We start from the raw sequence: 24,254 nt of genomic DNA on the forward strand, positions 1-24,254 counted from the left end.
ACATTTTGTAAGTATAACCCCTCCCCAGTAACCAAAACGTTGCATACACTGATCTGTTACCTTTCATTCTGTCCAATCCTATAAGAAATCCTATAAGTACCATAGTAACTTCTTAAATTGTCAGAATCCTCTGTGCATCCTGTCCTTAGAAAAATCTGTGTTAGTCTCCATGTGTAGCGTAATTCTTTTCAAATCATTTCAGTCCTTTCTGTAAGTCCTTAGTATTATTTTGAATAAATTAATTAATTTCCTATAGAGATGAACGTGGCGTGAATAGGTTAACCTTGCAAATTAACCTCCTTGTGTACTGTGTGTTTCTTTAATAATATAGCCACTAAAATACAGTTGCAGTAAAACACATCATTTTGCCCGTGAAAGTGTTTCCCTTTTAGAAACAGATTTCTTTCCCTATAAGGAATCCCATACTGTCACCCATCAAGAGTCACCCTTTTACTTTAGTATCGTACCTATTATGCGCCTTAGTACCTCATCAGCAAAACCGATTTTCGATTCGGTCTGTTTAGCTCCTTTCTGAATTAGTTTGCTTATTTATTTATTTTAATCTCTTTATTTACATTTTTTTTAAAAGGTAACACCACACAAACAACACACACAAGTAACATATGCAATTCAGCAGAATAAAACCATCCTTGTAAGTAAATAACGATCAGAATAAAAAGCAATAGCACATTTGAAGCAAAAAATGAATCCAAATCACTAACATCTAACAATGGCTTTCCAAATAACAGAGAAAAAAATAAAGTTTGCTTATTTTAAACCCGTGAAAACTAAGAAATTGCAATTTTGCCATGTGTGATTCTTGCTGCGCTGTTTTTCATTCTCACTTGTATGTATGTTGTTTAGTACCTGGCCTTGTAGCTTTTAGGTCTTCTTGCTTCTTTGGTACAGCCACACAAATTCTTGTCTTATCCATGCAACCGCACATGTAAAATAATTATTCATTAATTCGGAGTGCCATTTTGCTAATTTTTCAAGGGAGTTCAATCCGATTTTGGCCTCCCATTCACGGATGGTAGGTCGGATTTTCAATCTAATTTTTGCCTAGTATACCTGTCTCCTTGCTACTCCTCTCCACCCACACAAAGCTTGGTTAACAGAGGTTTGAGGGAGTGTTGCAAGGGGAATGCACAAGCGTGGTGACATTTAAAAGTATTACTCAAAAATTCATCTTGCTTTCATTCATTTGCGCATTGATGTGTCTGATGTTAGAAAGTTAAATTAAGTGCATCCCATCATTTTACTGTGTAATTATCCCCACTCTGGTGTTAGCTGCCCTATATTGAATCTGTTTGATTTTCATTTGAAAATAAATAAATATTTCATTATTACACACCGGCCTGGTTCATGGGGAGTAAATCAAGGGGGGGGGGTGGTGGTGTGTGGCGGGTTGGCTGCCTTCTCAAAGCTGAATCTGAAACAAATAAACTTGAAAGCATTTTTATTGTACGCCTCATCCCTGGCCAGTGGAAAGAGTCCCGGTCTGGAGTGTGCCGGATCTTTAAATCCGTGACAGGTTAGCGACATCGCAGGAGAGTTAATCAACCTTGACACTGCATCTTATCAGGAGCTACACACCAAACTATATAAATATTTCACACCCCATACTAATGTCGACTATGAAAGACACGTCTTTCACACGACACGACAGGACAAGGGAGAATCCCCGGACAATTTGGTCATGAGAGTGCGAACCAAATTAAAACACTGCAAATTCCATTGATATTCAAACGAGGAAGGCCTACATTCGCAGGTCATAGCCAGCTGTGACTCCCAGTCATTTCAAAAGAAACTCCTGCAGAAACAGAGGTCGCTAGAAGAGATTCTAGCCTTTGCATGCATGGAAGCAGCCATTGAATCCCAGCTAGACAGCCTGGGCAAAGTCATGTGTGGTTACGAATACCCTCACACAGGCGAATGCATGTGGCGGTGACAACCACTTCAAGGCCATGTGCAAAAACACGCCTGCTCACCCAGTTAGCCGGAGAAGCATAAGGGAACGCAGGAGGGCGGCACCGCCTAGCCCCCGCGAGGGCGGACCCAACAATGCACCAAGATGGCAGCGATGCAACGAGCGCGACCACATAAAATTGTACGCATGGAAGGAATATAGACCATCCGAAGGCCCCAGACGCGGTGGTCGCAAATGCTACGTCCGCTACATTGAAAGGAAGTCCCGTTCCAGCAGTGAATTGCCATCTTCAAGCGAAGACAAGAGGAAAAAAGCATATGTGTGGGCCCTAAACAACAGCACAGTGAACCATTATGGCCCTTTTAAGTGAGATAGCTCTTTATTAGATCGATGGGGATGCAGAATTTACTCTTACACCAACAATAAGACCGACTCAGGAAGTTGGCAAAACGTAACTGTTTTATCATCAATTGGCTAAAACAACAGACATCAATGGACGTCTCACAGCATAAACTCTCAACGTATGAAATGAAAAAAAACATTTTTATAGTAAAAACTCATCATCATTGACTTCATACTACATGGCAAACTAAGAAATCTTACTTGGGATTGTGATAGGTCTACGGGGAACATCTAGGTATACTTTCTATGGGGGGTAAGATTGTGATTGGTTCTCTATAGTCAGGTGGACAACTATTCCCACCCCTAGTGCAAGTCATCTTCATTGTCATAAAATACATGTTTCATTGGCTCTCAAACTGTAGGGCTCTTTAGTACGTGGCCCTCTATAATTGGTTGGCATGCTTGTACCCTTCTGGAATATTCCACTCGCTAGCAGCACGCAAGCTGGTACCCCAGGTGCTGGTGGGTGGAGATGACCACGTCTCCCCACCCAATTAGCCCTTCATCCATCATCACTCATGCTGTCTGCCATTAAAATTGTCTTTGAACTCGGCCTTGCAAAGTATCACTGCTCCCGAGAATAGAGGACGACATGATGGTCTTTGGCAAGTCGAAAGAAGAACACAATGCATCCCATAAGGTCTGCTCAGCACTGGAGGACGCAGGACGGATGCTCAAAAGAGCAAAATGTGAATTTAGAAAGGGCTCGCTCAGATTTTCGCGCCACATATTCTCGGAGAAGGGCATGAGGCCAGACCCCGACAAAGTAGCAGCACTGAACACCCGTCCAGCTGCCCCAAAACATCTCCCAACGGCATTCATTTTTGGGAGTGGTGATCTACTGCTCGAGGTACTTGCAAGACTATGCCACTGTCAGCAACCCCCTCCGCCTCCTAATGCGGAAAGATCAGCCCTTAGAGTGGTCGTCGGACTGCCAACACGCTTTTGAAACCATTCGGAGCAACATCTCCAAGGCAGCGGACATGACGCAAACAGGAAGACCGAAGTCATCGTTGACGCCAGCCCCATCAGCCTCGGTGCCATCTTGATGCAACGGGTCCCCTCGGACCTGAACAGCAGGTTTATCGCGGCATATGCAAGCAGGAGCCTCACGACCACTGAACAGGTGTACTCCCAAGTGGAGAAAGAGAGCCTGACAATTGTGTGGGCCTGTGAGTACTTTCACCTCTTCCTATATGGGAAGGCGTTCACAGTCATCCCTGACCATCAGGCCCCCCGACGATATTCGGCGAGCCCAAGGCGAGAATGCCCCCCAGAATAGACAGATGGGGACTGCAGCTTCAGGACTATAAGTTTGAAATAGCGCATCGCCCGGGCAAAGAACATAACCCTGCCGACTACCTGGGCTCCTCACGCTGGCTGATGGCTATTTACTCAGAAACAAAAGGAGATCTGGGCAGTCCAGCCCCCCTCCTGTTCCAGAGTACAGAGCCATCAGCAACAGGCAGCACTTTCATTCAAGGAGCAGGTGGTAAAGCATTGCACCACGTGGATCCTTGAATGACAAGGCTGCCTGCTGGGTGTGAGCTGGGGCACACTGGTGTTACACCTTTGGTGCGCCCAGCCCCTTCTTTTGTTTAAAAGGACGGGCTGGGTGCATCAAAGGTAATCATGCCAGTGCGCCTCAGCTCTACTTCTTTTAGCAGCCCCCACCCCTTAGGCAAGGGGGGGGTCTCGATAGGGGGCTTGGCCTAAGCACACCCGTACTTAGACCACACACCCTAACGAGAGCCTCCCTTGATTTCTAAACCCACTTAAAGCGCTGACTGCAAGCCAGGGGTGGACTGGCCTACAGGGAACCCTGGAGATTTCCCGGTGGGCCTCTGCAGCATGGGCCTTCATTTCCACATTTTCAAAAGGAAAAGGGGTTTGGCGTCCTCAAAATGTATAATATCGGTCCACTTTTAAAATTATTTCCAGGGCCTCTTTCTGTCCTGCAAACTTTACGACATAATCCTTCCTTGCTCTCCCTTGTACCACATCTGGCCAGATAAGCCTTTTCTCACATGTATGCATAAAACACACACACACACACACACACACACATGCACCACCAGGCACCGGAATGCTGTGCATAGATACTGATGGCAAATGGGCAAAAACACACAAGTACAATCACCAGCCAGAGTCCTTCGGACATGCTCAGGGATATCTATGGCCAAAACAAATACACGTAAAACCAGCAGCCGGATTCTTCGAACACGTCTCTTTCGCGCTCTCTAGAAACGGCCACAAGCACGAAAAGGGTGCTCGCCTTGGATACAAGGCTGTCCATTCAACATGGGTTCGATCTGCGGTCCAGCGCTTAGAAGCTGGAGGACTCTGGCTTGGAGCTCTATATATCGCCAACAATAATAGTAATAATACTCCAATGCCCAGGGTGAATGCATTGCTCTTCTTTCAGAATGTCCTGCCTGGATGTGAATGTAATAGTTAGGATCTTTTAAATCGAGCCATATGGCATGAGGCTTGGTTCACACATTCTGCTTCACAATGTCTTGTGGAGAGTGATACTTTTACTATTCAGTGCCAGACCCTCTTGCTCTCTATTTCTTTCTCACTGCCATTGAGACACGTTGGTACTTTGACTAATATTGCCGCAATGCAAAACCAGGTCTTGCCTTGCCGTTCCTTACAATGTCTTCTGTAAGGGACTTACTCATCTCCCAGAATGCACCAGTTCCCCACAGGAAGTAGGACTGATCCCATGGTGAACCCCTTGTGTTTGTTTTATTTATTTATAATGCGCACCAGACCCTGGAGTATCAGCTGCGTTAAGCACCATTGGGAACTCGAGAGAGATTCGAAGCGCTCTTCGTTTACCATAGAGGGCGCTGGACTGGTGTGCCCAAGATCACACGAGCGTCAGCAGCTGGGCCGAGCTTTGCAGGTGCGCCGCTCTACTGTCACGAGAGCGGCGCCTGACTCACAAACACCTGGCAGCGTGCCATCTCTCTTTCCCTGCCAGGCTCCCCCCAGGCTGGCCTGCATCCGGATGCAATCGCAGACTTACCCTTAGGCGCCCCTCCTCCTGCCCTGCACCTAGACCTAGGAGTAAACGTCGCTCTGTTACTGTCTCAGGCCAGGGTTACTCCAAGCAGCGACCCCGGGCCTCTTGGCACAGCTGATCTGCGTGCCAGCATTTCACTTAATCTCATTGGATAATAAGTGCGCCCCATTAGGGGTATAAACACAAAGTGATTAGCGCTCATTACGGCCAATTAGCGCTCATTATACATTCATGCAGCGAACCTCGCCTGCTAGCAATGAACGGCAACGTTATTCCCGCCCCACAACACCTCCACTGCGAGCTATCCTCGAGCAGGCGCTGACTGGCCTCCAGGGGGCGCTGAGCGCCAACACACAGCCAGCCGCAGACTTGTCGGAAGGTCCCTTTGGATTGACTCTGACCCAGCCCTGCCAGCCTTTCAAGTGGCGAGGCTTGTGTAGGAACCTCCAGCTGTGGCCGTCCAAGTCAACATAGGACCATGATGCAGAATTCTAATCTGCTGTGTGTCCCACTGTGGACGTGAAAAGCAGGGTCATAAAATGAATGGCGGGGTGGGGGGTGGGGGGGCAGGGTAATAGGCAGTGATAACAGGCGCGGCAATACAGTTTGCTATATAACTAAACATGACATCAGAAGCGAATGCTCTATAATGAGAAGCGATACATTGACACAGAAGGACAGTCCGGTACCCCAGTGGGGAACCACAAGGAAAGAGCATTGCCAAAGCCAGCGGTTTGGCCTGTTCTGTAGACGGGCACACTCCTCCTATTCATATATTGTTACCAATTCAACTCTGATATATTTATTACGTGTGTCGACAAATCACCCTGATAAAATGATCAAGTCACCATTCGCTTCTACTCTTTTTATCCAAAAGGAGAAAAAAAAAAGAATACAATGTGGGCACTAATTCAGGGCAGGGCGGCCAGCTGGGATGCTGCACTGCTTATATAAAGCTAATGGCTGAAGGCACACTTCGCGTAGAAGTCTTATTACACATGCAACTGCTTCACAGCTGCAATTGGCCCATTACCTTCCAGGCAGCTATTGGAGCAGACCGAAATAGGTTTCTATCACCTTAATGTGACAATACATTAGATACGAGTGGCAATGAGACACTGGGCATGCTACCGCATGTCCCTTCACATATGCCAAGAAAAGTGCAAAGCTCACATGTATTTTCTAAGGCAATGCTTCTTTACCAAGCAGGTGGCTACTAGCCCCTTTATGGGCCAAAACTAGAAAAGCATCAGGACTGTTCGACCTCCCCTGCCTCCACGAGTGGATGGAATACACTATTTTTTATTTATATTGATTTTATGATTAGTGCAAAAGTCTGTGTACACGGCAGGCTCAGACTCAGACTGGCCTATAGGGCAACAGGGCAATGCACGAACCAAAAACACAAAATGCTAGTGTGGGCCAGTTTTTTTGGTCAAAGTGGGCCACTTGATGCGTTACTTCCCCATGTGGCTAGTAGTTTTGACAAGTGTTTCTGAATAAATATTCTTTAAAATGCACAATTTGCATCATATTTTATCAAAAACTCCCCCTTGGGTACTATTCAAACAGTCTGTCACAAAAAGAATGACGTGCCATTTGCAAGTGTCGGCCACTTTTTCATTGGTGCCCGAGACAATGTTATTCCCCAGTCCAACCCTGGTAAACAGCCAAAGTTGTGTTGGGTGGAGGTTCCCCATTATAGTTTTTGTAAAATTCCCATTGAGTTGCTTTATCAAATGAATTTCTGTTTATATATGTATTTTTTTAATGTATATATTTTCTTAGTGTATGCAACTTGAAGTATGCTGTCAAAGTGGTATCCTTGTCTTGGGCCTTTTCTGCAACTAAGTGTGTGTCATCATTGATGAAATACACATTCTGTTTGCCTGGAAGTTGAACTTGTCCTGATAAGGATACATCAGGTATAGCCAAAGACTGTGTAGAAATTATACTGAAGCGCAGAAGACACCTGGCAGGAGAGCACATCAGGTATCCTACCAAAATTAAGACTAACAACCAAGTTGTTTTGCATACAAGTTGTTTTCCTGACCAAAAGAAACCCAAGGAAAAAGCATATCCTTAAAAGTTTAAAGTGAAATACCCCCTAGCACAGGATAGTAAGGCATTTTCCCACCCCTTATTTTGTTTCAATAAAAGTCTACAGCCACAAAATGGAAACTCTGTGTGTCTGTGTCTCTTTCCTGGTTCCTCAAAGGTAGGTCTGGCACTGGTTTCTAGCCTGATAGGTTTCTCACCGCCAGGCTGAGAGGAGTCCTTATCCCTTCTTGACAGGGTCAGGCTGCTGAACCTGTCACAGGGCACAACATGCCCCAATCAGGACAAGCCTCAGTGCAGTTAAGACCACTGTGGTGATGATGGGTGTAGTACAAAAGCTTAACACAACATTACATACAGGCGAAAACAAACTAATACGCAACAGAGCATCATACAACAAAGAGCAATATTATAGAAAGAGGCAGGCACTGGTATGGGAGAGCAAGGGGAACAGGCACAGTCGCTACATCCTAAGGCAACCAGGTATTATCTAAATATTGTCACAGGCTCAGAGACTTGACCCTATCGAGGAGAGGAGTGGGTTGACAGGAACTCTGCCAAACCAGGGGAAGGCAGTCTGGAAAAGTGTCTGCCAGAGCCGGTCCAACCCAGAGGTGGGGTGAGGGAGTTGGAAAAACCACAATGCCTGGACACCCTCTTGGTGCCTAGAATACCTGGGCTCCGTACCGCTATCTGTTAAACCATACCTTGCATCTTCATGTCTCACAAAAGTCCTTTATTCTCTACTGCAGCTCCAAAAACAAGAACACTGACGCTGCATCTCAATACTCGCTTCCATCATCACCTCTAGGGTACTGGCCAGAACACAGACTTCCTCAAGTAGCAGGACAGAGAATAGATCGGCCCGAAAAGCCAGGACACGGTTTACAACAATGCAATGAATGTTGCTGTACAAAAAGGGGCAGAGCTAGAGCAGACTTTGAAAGATGTGAGACTCTGTAACCCAGCCCCAGGGGGAATATAGGAGGGAGATTGGCCTGGAGGCCAGGTGGGAGCAAGGACCAATGGGAAGGGGGAGGAAACAGGAAGGCCCAGGAATATGAGAACTGATGGACAGAAGTGAATGAAGAGTGTTCGGGTGAGGGCAGGAGGATAAATGGCAGACCGAGAGACCAGGCAGAGGACTGGCAGAAGATAGTAAAACAGAGTGCAGGTGAGGTATGGCGTTTAAGGGAGGTGGTACGAAGTGTAAGAGAGCAGAGAGATTGTTGCCAGTGGGTGTGTTGTAGAGGGTGATATAGTGAGGAGAGGGGAAGACTAGGAAACAGAACAAGAGTCTGGTGTGGCTTTAGAAGGTGAGACTGAGTGAGTAAAAGAGTGTAAAAGTGTGGGTGAGAGGAGTGAAGGGTGGAGGATAGGAGGGAGCAGGAATAGGAGGGGCTGGAGGGAACATAGAAGAGTGCAAAACATTGGAAGGACAGATAGGAAAAGGAGAGGACGAAGGAGAAGTCAGGGGAGAGGGAGAGAGAGGGGAGAGAAAAAGGGGAAGCGATGAGAAGGTGAGATGGGAGTAGTATGGGGAGAGGAACATGAGGAGGAGTAGGTGGCCAAGAGGAGAAGAATAGGTAGGGCGAAGAGAAAGGGAGAGTGAGAGAGATTGCAACAAGGCACAACACAACATTCAAGGGTTTTGGGGAAGAACAGAGTAGAGTGCCACTAGTAATTATTGGAGGTAATCAGACGGAGAGTACTACAACATTTAGGCTATCACTGTTAGTCCAGTCGGATATTAGAAGGGAATACCTGGCACTAGTACGGTCTCTACAAATAGGAAGCAAAGAAGACCGGGCTAGGGTAGAGAGCCCACAGGAGATTGAGGATTAGCCCTGTCACACCCATTACTCTGGCCCACCTGCAGTGCGGTTTCAATCCAGTTACGATCATTATCAATAAATCTGTGAATTTATATGAGCAAGTTATGCTTTCCTTGAGGCTACCTTTGACAACTGGGGTCAGAAGTGGGATATTTGAGGTCCTAAAACAGAGATCGCCCAACGGCCTAGAATAATGTTGAGAATCGCCCCATTACTAAGACTGCCAGACTACCAACAAGTACTACCTCTAGAGCTGCAGGATGCAATCTATATGAGGATGAGGAAGTAATGGTTCTACTAAGATGGAAATCCCTTGTAAAGACTGGTCTTCATGTTGAAGTCCCCAATGGCACCTATGAAAGAACTGCTCCAAAACGCGGTCAAGCACACAAACGTGCTGGATGTGGGTTTGGAGTCAAAGACAGCAACTAACGGAGAGAAGTTAATGTTCTGCCCTTTAATTCAGGGAATAATGCCTATGCAATTAAACCAGGTCAATCAAATGCACAGCTAGTATGCAAGAAGGCTTTAGTCCCTGGATTACAGAAGGCGAAGGATCAAGACAATAAGTAGAGGGCAGAAACTGGCTTTGGAGAGATGACCACACCGCAAAGCAAACAATAAAGGGAGGGTCCAGGCCCAGAGTCTCTCAAATTCACCAAAGCCTAACAATTGGATACACTGTTAGCCCAGGGCCGGAAGACGCTGGTGTCCAAGGAAGAGAGCAAAATCCCAGCATTTCATAGAACAGAGAATACTCCTCTATGTGGTTGATGTAAATCCAACAAGGGGATCGGTCAATTACTACCAGCTACTGGTCCAAAAACCCTTTTAGAAAGCAGTGTTGGTCTGTCTCCTACTGAGATGGATGAGTGTGCACGTCCCCAACAAGACCCATTGGCTAAGGGATGTGCTATGGGCTAACGATAGGGAAGAGCAATGGGCACATATGCAACCACCCGAAACTCGCCCAAGGGATATATGGGTCCTACTCAAGTTGTAGATTTCTAGAATGCGTATGTGCATTTTAGCCAGCACAAAGGAAGGGTCCCTGAAAGTGACCCATGGCGATCTGGAAAGTGGATGGGTGCTGTGATAGACTGACAGGAGAGTAGGCGAGTCAAGGAGACTGATTATGTGGCCAGCCAGATTGATTTTTTGCTGTGGGACTCAGCTGCATTATAATGGCAGATGTGATGTGCGTTATGAAGTCGAGAAGTGAATTGCTGCAGATGTATGCAGGAGAGTTGCCTTGTCCCGGGCAGGATGTGGCTATATTCCATTGAGATGGAGTGCTATAGGTGGAAGAGTCCATGTAGGCTTCGAAATGCAAGCCTACAGCACTATCCCTGTGGGAAAAGATGAAGGCCAAGGGCCACAAAACAGCAGCGAGATTCAAAGTGCAAGCCTACAACACTATCCCTGTGGAAAGAGATGAAAGGTAGTGGCAGAAAACAGTAGCTAGATTCAAAATACAGCTAGACTCAAAATACAGACCTATGTTTAATTTTAATTTAAATGTTTAATTTAGGTAATCCAGACAGATAAACATGGGCATCTAACTAATCCCCAAAGCAATCCCAGCATGAAACTGACTCGCCTGCCATTTTGCACAGATTTGTAAGAGCTTCACATTATTATACAGTACGCATCCCATATTAAAACAAAGGGGCAAACGCAAACAAATAATTAATCTAATATTTAAAAGTGAAACAATTCAGATGAATGTCTGGCATTAGCAATCATTAATTACAGACATTATTTACTTGAATAAGCTCAGCCCCACTGGTTGAATATGATCTTATAAAAAATCTGGTTGCAGATTGTCCGCACTCAGTTCCAGGGTTCTTAGTCCTTGGCTGACAAGAGTCTGAGACCCATTCAGAGCAGACACCAGGGGATCCATCGGCATAGGCAGGTGAGGCAGTAGGGAACTCAATCGCACAGGGACAGTAAGGCACAGCTCCACAAACAGGTAATTTATGTGTTGTCTGTGTAAGCCACTCTGCAGCATAGTCAGTCCTTGCAATAGGTTTGGCAGTAGTGGCAGGAAATCCTGATACAGCAGGTCATGGCTTCCACATCCTATGGATCTGAAGAGAGCTTGCAGGCGAAGGATATGAAAAAGTTCATGAGCATCAAGATCATAAGTACGTCAGGGTACTGTCCCAGACAGACGGACTAGTGGAAAGGTTTAATCAGACCTTGAAAAAGATCAGGTGAAAACTAGTCGATGAAGGAAAGAATTGGGATGACATAATATCCCTGTCCCTCTTCGCTGTCCATAAGACCCCTGAAACGTCCACCAGATTTTCACCCTTCGAGCTGGTATATATCTGGAATCCACGAGATGTGTTAGACAGGATGAAGAGAGAAGACACCGAAAATAGCCACACAGACTACCCATTGATACTGAACACAAAAGAAAATATGAACGATGTGAGAGTGCTGGCAAAATTACATCTTTAGGCCGCCCAAACAAGATAGCAAAAATCTTATAATCAGAGGGCAAAACTTGGAAGTTTCAACATGGGAGACAAGGTGATGGTCCTTCTCGCCACAACCCAGAACAAAATGTTGGCAAGATATATAGATCATTACTGAGGTGATAACCCGACTAACCTATAGAGTCCGGAATGCTGACCGGAGCAAACCATCCCAACTTCACCATATTAATAAGGTTAAATTCTGGAAGGAGAATAGTAACCTTCTCCTACAAGGAAACATCAAAAAAGTCTGAATGGGAGATTTAGCCGAATTTCAGCCATTTGAAAATTCCGAACGGCCGAAAGTTTGACCAAATCCCCCATTCAGTGGCAAGGGCTGGGGAGTGTCCCCCGCACCCTTGTTCACTATACTGTGAGTGGAGGTTGTGGGGTGTCGCCCGCAGCCGGTCCGTAAAAAGTGAACAAAACAAAAAAAAAGGAAAGGACCCTGCAGCACCGGTTTCCGATCATGGAAGTGAAAGGGAACAGGCGTTGCAGGGACACAGCAAGTCAGCGTCACAAAGCGAAGTGTGCCACCACAAGGTAGGTAGGGGGATGGGGGCAAGAGCAAAGGCTGAAATGTTCAGGGGAGAGAAAACCGAAAGTTATGTTCGGAAAAATAGTTTTCGGTCTTTTCTCCCTCGAACATTTCAGCCGCAGGCTTCCCACCCCAATCCCTCATACAAGCCTTTTATGAAAATAACACCAGAGAAACCCCACTAGCTGGAACGTTATATGGGGTGCCAGTCTGTCCGGGCCTACCTTTGTAGGACCACATAGACCTGGCAAAATGTATACATTTATAGCCTGATGTCTTACCGGGAAAATCCAGAAAAGTCCAAGATTTCTTCCATGAGATCAAAACACCACCCAGAAGGGTAGTACAACTCCAGCCCTACTGACAACAAGAAGCAAAGAAGAAAATTGTACAAGTGGTAAAGGCAATGTTGGATCCAGGGTTCATCAAAAGATCATATAATAACTAGTTATCCCCAATAGTGATAAACCTAATCCAAGTTGGCGATTCTGCATTGACTTTAGACTAAGCTGATCTGAACATCTCACAAAGATCAAGAAATACATCAAGACTTTTCTTGGATTAGTGGGATATGACAGTCGCTTTGTTCTAAAGTTCTACACCATTGCAGCACCAGTAAGAGACAAAATCAAGAAAGCGCAACAAAAGCCCATCCTGGCAAATCACAGCCCAGAAGGTGTTTGAACAACTGAAGGAAAGCCTCTGTAATATCCATGTGCTTATTATGCCATGCCAGACTCATCAATTAGAGGCTCTGGCAGTAAAGTCGGCAGTACACAGTGCGAGATACTACCTAGTGGGCCGAAAATGCAATTTCATCACTGACCATGCACCCCTAGAGGGGCTGGCCCGCAACAAAGAGTAAAAAAACAAGGTGGGGTCCTTGGAGTCCCTCTGCCGGACATTAGTCCTGGTTACGAGAGACTTACCCAGAGTATTTAGCTCACTATTCTTCACAGAGGAGAAGTATCCTAAACATATCAGTCTTTGTCCTGCCCTGGGGCAGTCCAGCACCGAAATGCTAATCAATTCTCCTCTGAACAAGAGTACCAGCAGCAACCCCACACACGTGTTTCGGTCCCCTTTGTTACCTCCCCCCTCCCTTGCATCTTGGCTTCCCTCACTGTGTACTTTCCCTATGACTTGTAAAGTGCTCCATTGCTTCCCGAAGCTAGGCACGCACTCATATACCCGAATAATCTTAAGAACAACACAGGAAACAGACTGAACTGGGCTATGGTGGAGGGATCCCACAGGGGCTTGAGGATTAGCAGTACATAGAAACTACATTGTACATTGTTACATTTTAGAGTGTCTGATTATATATTTTATATGTATAGTGTATCTCGAGAATATTAAAATTTGTATTTTTGACTAAACTGATGTAGTCCTTTAAGAGCAAATAGCTGTTGACAATTAACCTGAGTCCTACCTTTCTATGTACTGAAAATTCTTTGTCCCCAAAATCAAGGTAGGAATCCGCTTCAAGTGGACAATTGGGATCTCTCTACTGTCTTTCACACGGTTGAGGATTAGCCCAGGGACTCACATTATTCAGGCCCCCATGCAGTCCAGTTTCAATCATTAACAATACATTCTTGAACTTATCTGAATGAGATGTGCATTTCTTGAGTCCATCTGTAACCATATATGATTAGCAGTGAAATAAGAAAATATTAGGGAGTTGTTGTACCGCCCCCACACCTTGCTCTTCAGGGAACGTGGAGGAATTCAGATTAGGTAGAGTAAGGCTGTGTGAGGTTATCCCATATTGCCCATCTATATTGGGACCAAGTAAGGTCTGTCCTAGACAGACTTTATGGCAAGGAAAGGGCAAATGGCAATTCAAGTATTGTCTACTGTTTTTAATAGGTTATCCCAATAACACAAAAGAGCATTCTGGTTTCAGAAACGGACAACAAATCCCTATTCATGAATCGACTTGCCTTTGCACAATGAACGCAAATGAGGATTTCTATACATAATCATTAAACAGTGGGTCAAAAGTTAAATATAGAATCACACATGTGAGCAAAGAATGGCAAATAAACCCCATACTAGCCAATGACCATAAGGATTTGGTTTCCAAATCCCCGTAGAGCCACTTTAGCTCCAATAATGGCCTGTTTTGCTTCTGATTGGCTACAATAGTGTTTTATTTTTTACATTTTTATATTATGCATTTAGTTTATATTCAATCAAGAACAAACCTTTGCACATTTAAAAACCAAAAGAAAACAATTTCATATTTACAAAATAACATTAAAAACACGATAAAACAGATAACATACTATATCTAAATTACATTGTAAATGTAATCATATCATATTAGTGACTGTCTAAGAGATTGCCAGTTTCCATATGTAAAAGGCTGGTGCATTGAATACTATGGATTCAGCCCCTATCAGGTTTGCCCAAAATTGATCACTGCTTATATACTCTATTGATCTCATAGAGCCCCCATAACCTTTATTAGTACCTGGCGAGAGTCGACTAGAATTCAACATGTATTCAGATTGGCTCTCGCTGGGCTTTTACCCGGCCGAGAATCCTTCGATTCTCGGCCAGGATTCCAGCCACCTTGTCCTCGGCGGGGGGCGTGGCAGCCCCTCAGCCAATGAGGAGGCTCAAAGCGGGGCCATCCCCGCTTCGAGCCTTCCCACGGCTGAGAGGCTGCCTTTGCCCCCCACCGGGCACTCGGGTAAGACTTTTTAAAAAAAAAAACAATGTCCCCTTTCCTCCCTCCTCCCTGTCCTCCCCACCCCACTTACCTTCTTGCTCCTTCGTCCCTGGCGGTAGTTTGTTGTGATGAGTCTGTCCCCTTTCTTTAAAATAGGCACCAAAATGGATTAGCACCAACTTTTTGGTAGTTGGCTGCTCTTGAAAATTTCCCTATAGTACAATACCAGTATTCTTGCCCAAAAGCTTGGGTTGGCCTTAAAAACCAGATTTGGAATGCCATCCGGCCCCGGAGCACGAGAGGCTTTTGATTTTATTATTAGCCTTTCTACAATTCTCCCAGCACCAGTTCTGAGAAGAACTCTCCTGAGGGTGTTCCTTGTGTGGGGCGTACAGTCCAGAGATTGTAGCCTGCTGGCACTAGCTTTCCGCACAGGTGTCCCAGAGGAAGGATGCTGCAGTGGTTATTGTGCTGGGGGCAGGTTTGATGATTTATATGCCGGCAAAATGAATGTCAGAGTCATAGAAGAAGGGGTGGGAATTATGGGTAAGCATCCATCTTAGCCAGAGGGCATTTCCAAAGAAAGATATCTTTAAACTTTGGATATGTGCAGTGTTCCCCAAGTCTAACCTGGGCACTGCATAATCATTAACCATTCCAGGAGATTTGTTACAGCTCTTGAAGGATTACAATTGCAAGAAAGCCAGCCTGTAATGTAGTACAAGCAACTCCCAGTACATCGGTGGAGTATAGCTCGGTCCAGACATAAGCGAGGCGCTCAGTATCAACTAAACCAAAACACTCAGCGGGATACAGACAAGCATACATTAGGAAAAAGCTAAAAGAAAGGAACCCTAGTCAAGGGCTTATTTTGAGTGAAGAGCATTCTGGGTGAACAGCATAAGTCTATCGAGGGAGTGGACTCTTTTTGTGCTTAAGGAATGTTCAAGGACATTACCAGAGGTCTAGCTAGGGTACACGATGAAGCTGGGAGATACATCAATGAGTTCATGCATCTGCTGGGGAGATCGGTGTGCCACCCATGTATCTTTGGCTCTGACTTCCTACAAGTACTAGGTTTGCTGGGAAGCAGTAGCTCCATCATATCGTATGGGCAAAGCGCTTTGAGACCATAACCTATGGCATGAAGTGCTATACAAATGCAAGCTAACAAACTTTGTTATATGCCTAAGCCCTTTGTAAGGGCTAGTGAGCAGTATATAAGTTCATCTAGTATTCATTGTGCATATCCTTTACGCCTTTACCTCCGATTCAGGAGAGCTACGGGTTGGCCTCTGAAGTTCTTTCCACTTTGTTGGGTGATGTCCTGAACACATGAGGCCTGCACTTGTGTGCCTTCACACAATTATCCCTCGGCTCATGTAATCCAGGATGCAGGTCACTCTACTCTTACTGAGTGCAAGACAAGTGCAGGCATGCGCGCCATTCAGTCCCTTCTGAGGGGGTTTGTGTAAATCCATGTACGCGGGACCAGTTGAGGGCTACTGGAGCGCCAACCTACCTCCAAACAGCGTTTACATTTCATTGAATTCTCACAACACCTTGGCGGTCCTCCACACTCGGTGCCCCCCACGCCCTACGTCCTGATACAAACTCGCCGCCAACCTAAAATAAAACACAATATCTTTGAAGATGGAACAGCGCAAAATAGGGACAGAACCCAATCCAAGGCCCAACCTCTGGGGGCTTTTCCACTAAGCCTTTTCTTTTCATTTTCCTCGTTGTTTGTTGATTTTCTGCGACAGGAAAGGGTTGGAAGGCGAATGCAGTGCCAGGTCAAGCTGATAAAGAAAGGAAGTGTGTGTTTATCAAGCTGCGGCAGGAGCCCTGTGCACGAAGCTTCCTGGAAGGCACGCTACCGGACTTTCCCCACGGTTCCTAGTCCCAGGGAACTCGGGGCACCAAACTTCATGAATGAGCGAATAGCAGAGGAGACATGAAAAATGCGCCTTCAGATCCCTGTGCAGGGATCAAAGCAGTTCCTGGGTATCAGCCTAGGGCACAAGCTGGTGCCCTGGCCATGGAACTTCGTCACGCACACACCAGAGGCATAGACAGGGTAGGGCCTGAGCGGGCAAGGCCCACCCAAAATCTGTAAATGCCCACATAGCAGCGCTTTGTGTGAATTTACAGATGTTAATGTCACTGCAGTGGGCCCAACTACATTAGCTTCAGGCCCCACTTGTTAGACCATCTTGGCTACGCCTCTGGCACACACCAAGACCTTTACTTAAATGGGTGCTCACCTGCCAATGTGGACTGATCGTGAAACGATGGCTAAGAAGTGAATGAATGTGTATGTGAATGACTCGAAGGAAAGTAAGTGAGCGAATGGATAAGTGAGTGAAGAAGAGGATGGGAGTGCGACTGAATGAGAGCACTGCTAGCGAGCAGCGCTGGCAAAGTTTCTCTTACGTCTTATGTTAAATTACTTAGTCCCTTTTTGAAAAGCAGTAAAGACTCACTTATTCAAATGAATACCTGTGCTAGCTAAGGGGGTGTTGACTCCACTGGTTCCTACTTGTTGCCTATTAGTTGAATTCTGGTGCCCTTGTTTTTTTTCCCCCCATCACTAGTTGACATGTCACCTGCACCCAAATACGATTAAGTTTTTCAGGTATGCGCGCAACAAATAAATCAAATCAAATTATGCTAAGAAGGACTATGTTTTCTTTTCCTGTGGAACTGAAAGGTGCAGCTTTGGTTTAGATTGTAGTAACACCTGCTAGCGTGTGAGACAAGAAGAGAGAGAGAGAGAGGATATATAAAAGATACCAGTCAACTGTATACTATGGTCCTATAATGCCCTCAAGGGACTTGATTACATGATAAACCACAAGCCCTAAGGCAGAGTGGTTTGTGAATATCACCCGAGGGTGGAGATGGCATTATTGAACCATAATACATATGAATGTTATGAATAAGTTATATTACAAGTTAAAGAATGCCCAGGCTTCACTGCGGTCCAAAATCTCAAATAAGGACAATAATGGCTCTCTTGTCCCTGCACTTGCTGATTTCTGCAACCACTCTTTTGCTACTGGATCTTCCCCTCTTCCCTCAAGCACTCCCTTGCGCACCTCCTCCTGAAAAAAACCTTCTGCAGACCAGTCTTGTCCAGCCAACTACCACACCATCTCTACCAGCCCCTTCCTTGGGAAATACTTGGAGAAGCTGGCCTCCCCACCCCCCCCCCAACTGACACAGCACACTGAACTTGGTGGTGGTCTCCACGACCATCAATCCAGATTCTGAGCATCCAGAGGCACATACACTGTTCTCCTGAACACCCGCGAGGAACTGCTCGCATCTCTTGACTCCAGCTCTCCAGCTGTTCTCCTTCAACTCTCTCCTCTGCATTTTACACAGTCAACCACTCCCTCCTCATAAAACTGCCCTACGATACCCTAGGTTTCACCGAGCAGGCAATGGACTGGCTGACCTCCTTCCTCAATGATTGTCCATCCAAGGTTATGATGGGCTCTTTCTCCTCCCCCACGTCTATCTCCACCTGCGGCGTCTGCCAGGGCTCCAACCTTTCTCTCCAGCTCTTTAACACCTACCTTGCTCTGCTTGCACACCTCATTTCCACCTTCTCCCCCAACTTCCAGTGGTATGCAGATGACACACAACTCTTCTTCAAACTTCCCTCTGATCCTCTCCTTACTTCCTCCATCATTCCTGACTGCCTATCTGCCATCCAGTCTTGGTGTAACTCCAATGATCGCTGCCTCAATGACAGCAGGACTGAGATCCTTCCCATTGGGACTCCTGCTCCCTCTTCCTTCCCAACACTCTGGCCACCTTCTATGTGATCTCCCTCTCTCCGTCATCTGAAGCCAGAAACCTGGGAGTCATCATTTACTCCTCTCTTTCCTTTCTCCCTCGTATTCAGGATCTTACCAAGAAGGCCCACTATCAACTCCACCTGCTCAAAGGAATCCTTCCTTTCCTCACTTTCCCCCAGAGGCTCATTGTCTCTAGAGCTCTGGGTCTCTCTAGGCTGGACTACTGCAATATATACCCTCTTCTTCTCTACGACTCCTCCAGCTAATCCAGAATAGGGCTGCAAGACTTATCCTTGGCCGCAAGCCCAGGGACTGCATCTCTCCAGCCCTAAAATCTCTCTACTGGCTCCCGGTTGCTGCAAGGATCACATTCAAATCCCTCTGCATCATCCATAAGGTTGTCTGGGGCTGGCGACCATGCTATCGATAATTGGCTCTCCCTAAATACACTACCTTCAGATCTTTACCTGCCTATGGCTCTCTGCGTGTCAAGCGCTTCGCTCAACAGCGTGCTGGTGGCCAATCCCTTTCCTCAACAGGCTCCCTCCCATGGAACAGCCTTCCCCCTTCCTCTTCGTCTTGAGCCGGATCTACTCAAATTCCGGAATCTCCCCACAACCTTCCTTTTTACCCCCTCCTTCCTCCCCTGCTAAAGTACACAGTTGCTGAGATTGGTGACCAGGTCCTTTGTGTCCACCTGGGTCCTGGCCTCCCTCACACCCAATCACCTTCAGCCTCCGCCCGCTCCCAGCACTTGCCTTGGCACCCACTGGCCACCACAGCCCTGCACGCACTTATTTATTGGCAGTTGACCACTCTCACCAAGTCACTTAACGGCTTCTTACTTGATGTACAAGTACTTTACCAATGCACAATAAATACAAATAAATACATTCACAGGAATGCCCTGTTAAACTGAGTCCAAATAGTGACATTGATGCATCAATTGATAGTTTACTACTGAAAACCTCAAGGTTATCATTCACAAGAGCGTGACATTGATTTCTTTATTTTATTTTATTATTAATATTTTTTTAAGAGTACATGGTTTAGTCTGGATACTATGTTCCAAACAGGAAAGATAACTTTAAAAGCAGGACACTGAAATGTTGTATCCTCTGTGGTTGACTATGCGGTGGAAACATGAAAGCAATCCTTCATTATGCTCGATCAGTAGGCAGGACTTTACAGAAGAAGGGTTTAACTTTTCAAACTACAGGTTATGAAAGCATTTTGTTCTGTAAAAGTCTTTGGTTCTCGCACGTGTTTCTCATTGGTTAAAATCCATAATTAACAGGAATGATGTCACACACCTTTGAATTGTCGACTGTTGCTGTTTTTTGCATAATGCAAAGGGTTGCATTTCCCATTTCATTTTTTATAGGAATATTTGGTGTACGCCAAAGCAAAACTGGATTGACCTATGATTTATACCAAACATGTCCAAAAACAAACAACCATGTGCATATGTTTCCAGACATCCTGTCCAAGCGTGCTTTTTAACCGGGACAGAAAATCCCAGACCCAGTCTCTAACATTTACATGCAATGGAAAAGTTGGAGAGGAGTTCTACTAATGCCATCAGAAAAGGTTGGCATGGGCAGAAGGGGGGATTCAGGTTGTGTTTTTTAAAGGGTGAGCTAAAAGGCCACTTATGCAGCGATGCACCATTTCACATGCTCAGGCTTTTAAGCTCAGCCCTAGCTATATGTAGTGTGGGGCTTGTGTTGCCATATGAAATGAAGCCACAGAATGTTGACTAGTGGTGGAACCCTGGGTTCCTTCAGGGTTTAATTTATTTATTGTTTGCTTGTTAGGCGCGTATACAATAAGAATATACTGTTTCAAAGTGCCCACAGGGCAGGGAGGGAGCGAGGGTGGGAAATACATTAAAGAGCAGAAGCGGGAGAGGGACGAACCTACTATGCCTTGTGAGTATTCAGAACATGCAAGTGCAAAAAGGAAGACAGAAAAGGGTGCTGGGGAGTCGGAGCTCGTGGGTCAGCCATAGATGAAGTGTTAGGAATGTTGAGTGCTACACGGCTTGGGCCTCGGGAGGAGGAAGTGCGAGTCTCCAGAGCGGAGGGTGTGCCGATGCAAAGTGCTGTGGATAGACAGGAGCTGGGAAAAATTGGTGTGGGAGGTCAGGGCCCCGAAGATGCATAAGGGCCAAAGACACCAATTCAGCAACTGTGGGATTAGCAGAGGAGGGAAGGAGGAGCAAAAGAGGAAAGTCTTAAGGGTTCCATTGATGACAATGAGGATTCAGGATGGGAGATACTAATGAGAGGAGGTGGTTATCTATGCTCTCCCGCTTCTTGTACTCCATGCCCTGAAACTTAAATAAAGCACTTCTACCTTTTGTACCTGCTGGCTCCAGTTTCTTACCAGCATCCTGTGTCTTCTGATGAAGTAGTACACTACCCTATGGCCGGAATAGTCCTGCATCTCCCCCAGGATTCACTTTCATGCAAGACACTGCATGAATTCTAGACACGTGCTAGCATCGTGAACCGTTACGCCATAGAAATGCAAAGGTGGTGCCATCGTTAACTATACAAAACCGAACAGTTTAGCCACCCTATCCGGGACGTGTACACCCAGAGATGAGTCACAAGCCTGCTGTGACTCAACTCTCAAACTACACCTCACTCATGACACCTAATGACATCTTATGGCCTTGTAACAAAGAGATGTGATCCAGCCGTGGGGTTGGACTGCTCCTTTTGGTACAACGTCCATTCATCGCCGTTTATTTTTTTCGCAGCATTTTTTGCTGCCAATTTTTTACAGCAAAAAAACATCGACAAATATGGGGGGTTTGGCAGAGGGATATAAGGTGTAGGGGGTGTGGGGACGAGATTGTAAATAGGTGGGAAGGGGGGGGGGTTGGCGTACCGCCCCCCAAAAAAACATTAAAGCAAAAAAATGCTGAAAAAATATTGCTGGCGAAAAATGCCACAAAATAAAAACGGCCGATGGAATGACATGGAACCCTCCTTTTAGTGTGGGAACAAGACGGGTTTACATATGGTCTTTCCCCTTCTATAGTGGTATGGCAGACTGAAAGGGGAAGGTCTGGGGGTTGCCAAGAGCAATAGCAGTGCTTAGGCTTTTATCAATCCTCCCTCCCATCCATCACGCACTCTTCACTTTTGCCAACGCACATAGTAATTTGCAAGAGGCCAATAGCTTTTGCTACTAATGCGATCAGACAGAATTACCCCTCAGCCCTACTAGGCTGGTCTTGATAAAGGATAGGTTTAAACCAAACGCTGAATCTCACCTCAAGGGGCCTTCTCACTGTGCACTATCATGATAGCCTCTTGCTGTAGACTGTGAGAAGACCTATGTGCCGGGAGAGGTCTTCTCACCACACTATCCACATCCAGACACCTGCTCATTGCAAGACGTCTGACAACAGGGCTAATCAGCGCACACTGTACCTCAAGAATCATGACACTACATGCTGGAATTACAGCGACCTTCCCATCACAAGCTGCACCTTGACAAGTCTGCTCCAGAAACACTTTGTAAAAAAAATTCTGTTGGGGTGGTCAAGGAGGGTCCCCTTTATTGCGAGGATTAATGTTACACACACCATATTGATGACGGGGATGGCAGTAAACTGGGTAGTATTGCAAACCCCTATGAATCGAATGGAGTTCATTATAGGTTACTTCTAGTGTTACAATCATTTAGAATTTTACATATTAGATCTTCATGCATGTAGAAAGATACAATATTAAAAATGCAAATGCAACACAAACACAAATCCACACAATGGGGCGCTTTCCCCAACGGTTCGCAGTTACCCATGCATTCTAAGCAGCAGGGACATTCCTGATGCAAAAGATAATTAGTTACCAGGTTAGAAGGTCGTACGAACAGGGCAAGGTTTACAGGCCTCGCAAGGGAACAGATGTTATCCTGCCCTTTGTATTAAAATCATTAGAGGGGGTTAGTCATTTGTTTGGTGGTAATAAACATGAGCCCCGAGACCAGGGTCCAGTGCCTATGGGTTTTCCCAGGTCATCAGAGGCTGTATGGGGCTGCATATATTAGAAGGTCTATTTTTAGGCACTAGGAGTCTGTGGAATGGAGATCACAACCTGTGGTTCAAGGAAAATCCTGTTTATGCAGACCTTCCTCTATTTGCCAAAATACATCAGCAGGACCATGTGCAATCATACTTAAAGTTAAAGGCATTAGGCCAGTTATTGCTCGCAATTAATTATGTTTTCAATGCCAATGTTTAACCATGTGTTGATGTCAGGACCTACTATAACGAATCCCAGGAAGAGTTGGGTTTTGAATATGATAACGAAGATAAGCCTGGACAGCGAAAATGGAAGAATTGGGAAAAGATGGAATTTCTTTGAAGAAGTTTTGTCCAATCATATTTGGGGGGTGGATGGTAATAAAGTATCTGGGAGTGTTTTTAAATTGTTGCAAAATGTATATAAGCTGCCAACTGATGTTGTATTGTTAAGACTTGGGTTAATTTGGTCCTGCAACACCATCTAACCGCTCCACAGATCTTTTGTACAACAATCTAGCTTTATGTACAACCGTGTAGTCGCTTCTTAAGTGGTGGGCCTGTTTTGGTTACAGTGATTAAAGGCCCATCCCAACAATGCCTTCAAATCCCATTGTACCCGAGAGGCCTTCTCGTCCATCGCCTTACCTTAACAAGTTTCAACAGCTTATGCAGATCCTCCACCTCATCCCCTTCGCACTCGGTGTACACTCTTCCCGTGTCCATGCTGCTTCCTTCGATAGTGCGACGATACAGTGGAAGACCCATCGCCTCGGCATACAGGTCTATCGCCTGGTGGCCCACTGTCTGGTACATATAGCTATCCAGCTCATCCGTAAGCCCTACAAAAAGACGACAAAACAGACAGAAAAATTACAACCACTTAAAATGAACAACCAGACTACAGAAAACCAACTGTTTCACTTCCCCCAACAATAGCCTATAGCATCAGCAACAAGTGTAACCAACAGCAGGTACCAAGAAAGCAAATACAAAATATAGCCCTTATCCAGGATACCATCTGAAATCCTTGCCCATCCGCCTTTCTCAAGCATGTTTTAGAAATAGATCCAAGGGTTATTGGCTTCCAAGGTCTGGTCTAACATGGCGACAGGTTAATTCATAAACTGTTTATATTCCTTTTCAAATTTGTTCTGTATAGGTAAGTGGCGTCTTCCTGGGTTGTGGTCAAGCCAAAAAAGACCACGCATTAAGTACGTTTAGGGTAAAGACCCAGAATGAAGACTGTGCCCAAGAATAAGTTGCAAGGTGATTTATTATTTACAAAAAATGCCCTTCTTGATGACACGTGTTTCGGCTTTTCTTAAAGCCTTTTTCAAATCAGGGCTACTCAACCAAATTATAAGTATAAACTCGTAGTCTTGGATGCCCCTAATACTTTAATTAGCGTGTCAGCTCATCAATAACCGGGTTGGATCCCCTGTT

The 24,254-nt window shown here is 45.6% G+C and overlaps 1 protein-coding gene across 1 annotated transcript in view; it reads right to left on the reverse strand.

Annotated features, from left to right (window-relative positions):
• Positions 1–24,254, reverse strand: part of DPH6 (diphthamine biosynthesis 6) — a 785,760-nt gene that overhangs the window by 700,068 nt on the left and 61,438 nt on the right. The window contains exon 3 of the mRNA XM_069638528.1: positions 23,457–23,650. Coding sequence (XP_069494629.1) covers positions 23,457–23,650 — 194 coding nt within the window. The remainder of the gene's footprint in view (positions 1–23,456; positions 23,651–24,254) is intronic.

This window comes from Ambystoma mexicanum, chromosome 14 (assembly GCF_040938575.1).
Source record: "Ambystoma mexicanum isolate Mex_15411 chromosome 14, UKY_AmexF1_1, whole genome shotgun sequence".
In the NCBI taxonomy this organism is placed as follows: domain Eukaryota; kingdom Metazoa; phylum Chordata; class Amphibia; order Caudata; family Ambystomatidae; genus Ambystoma; species Ambystoma mexicanum.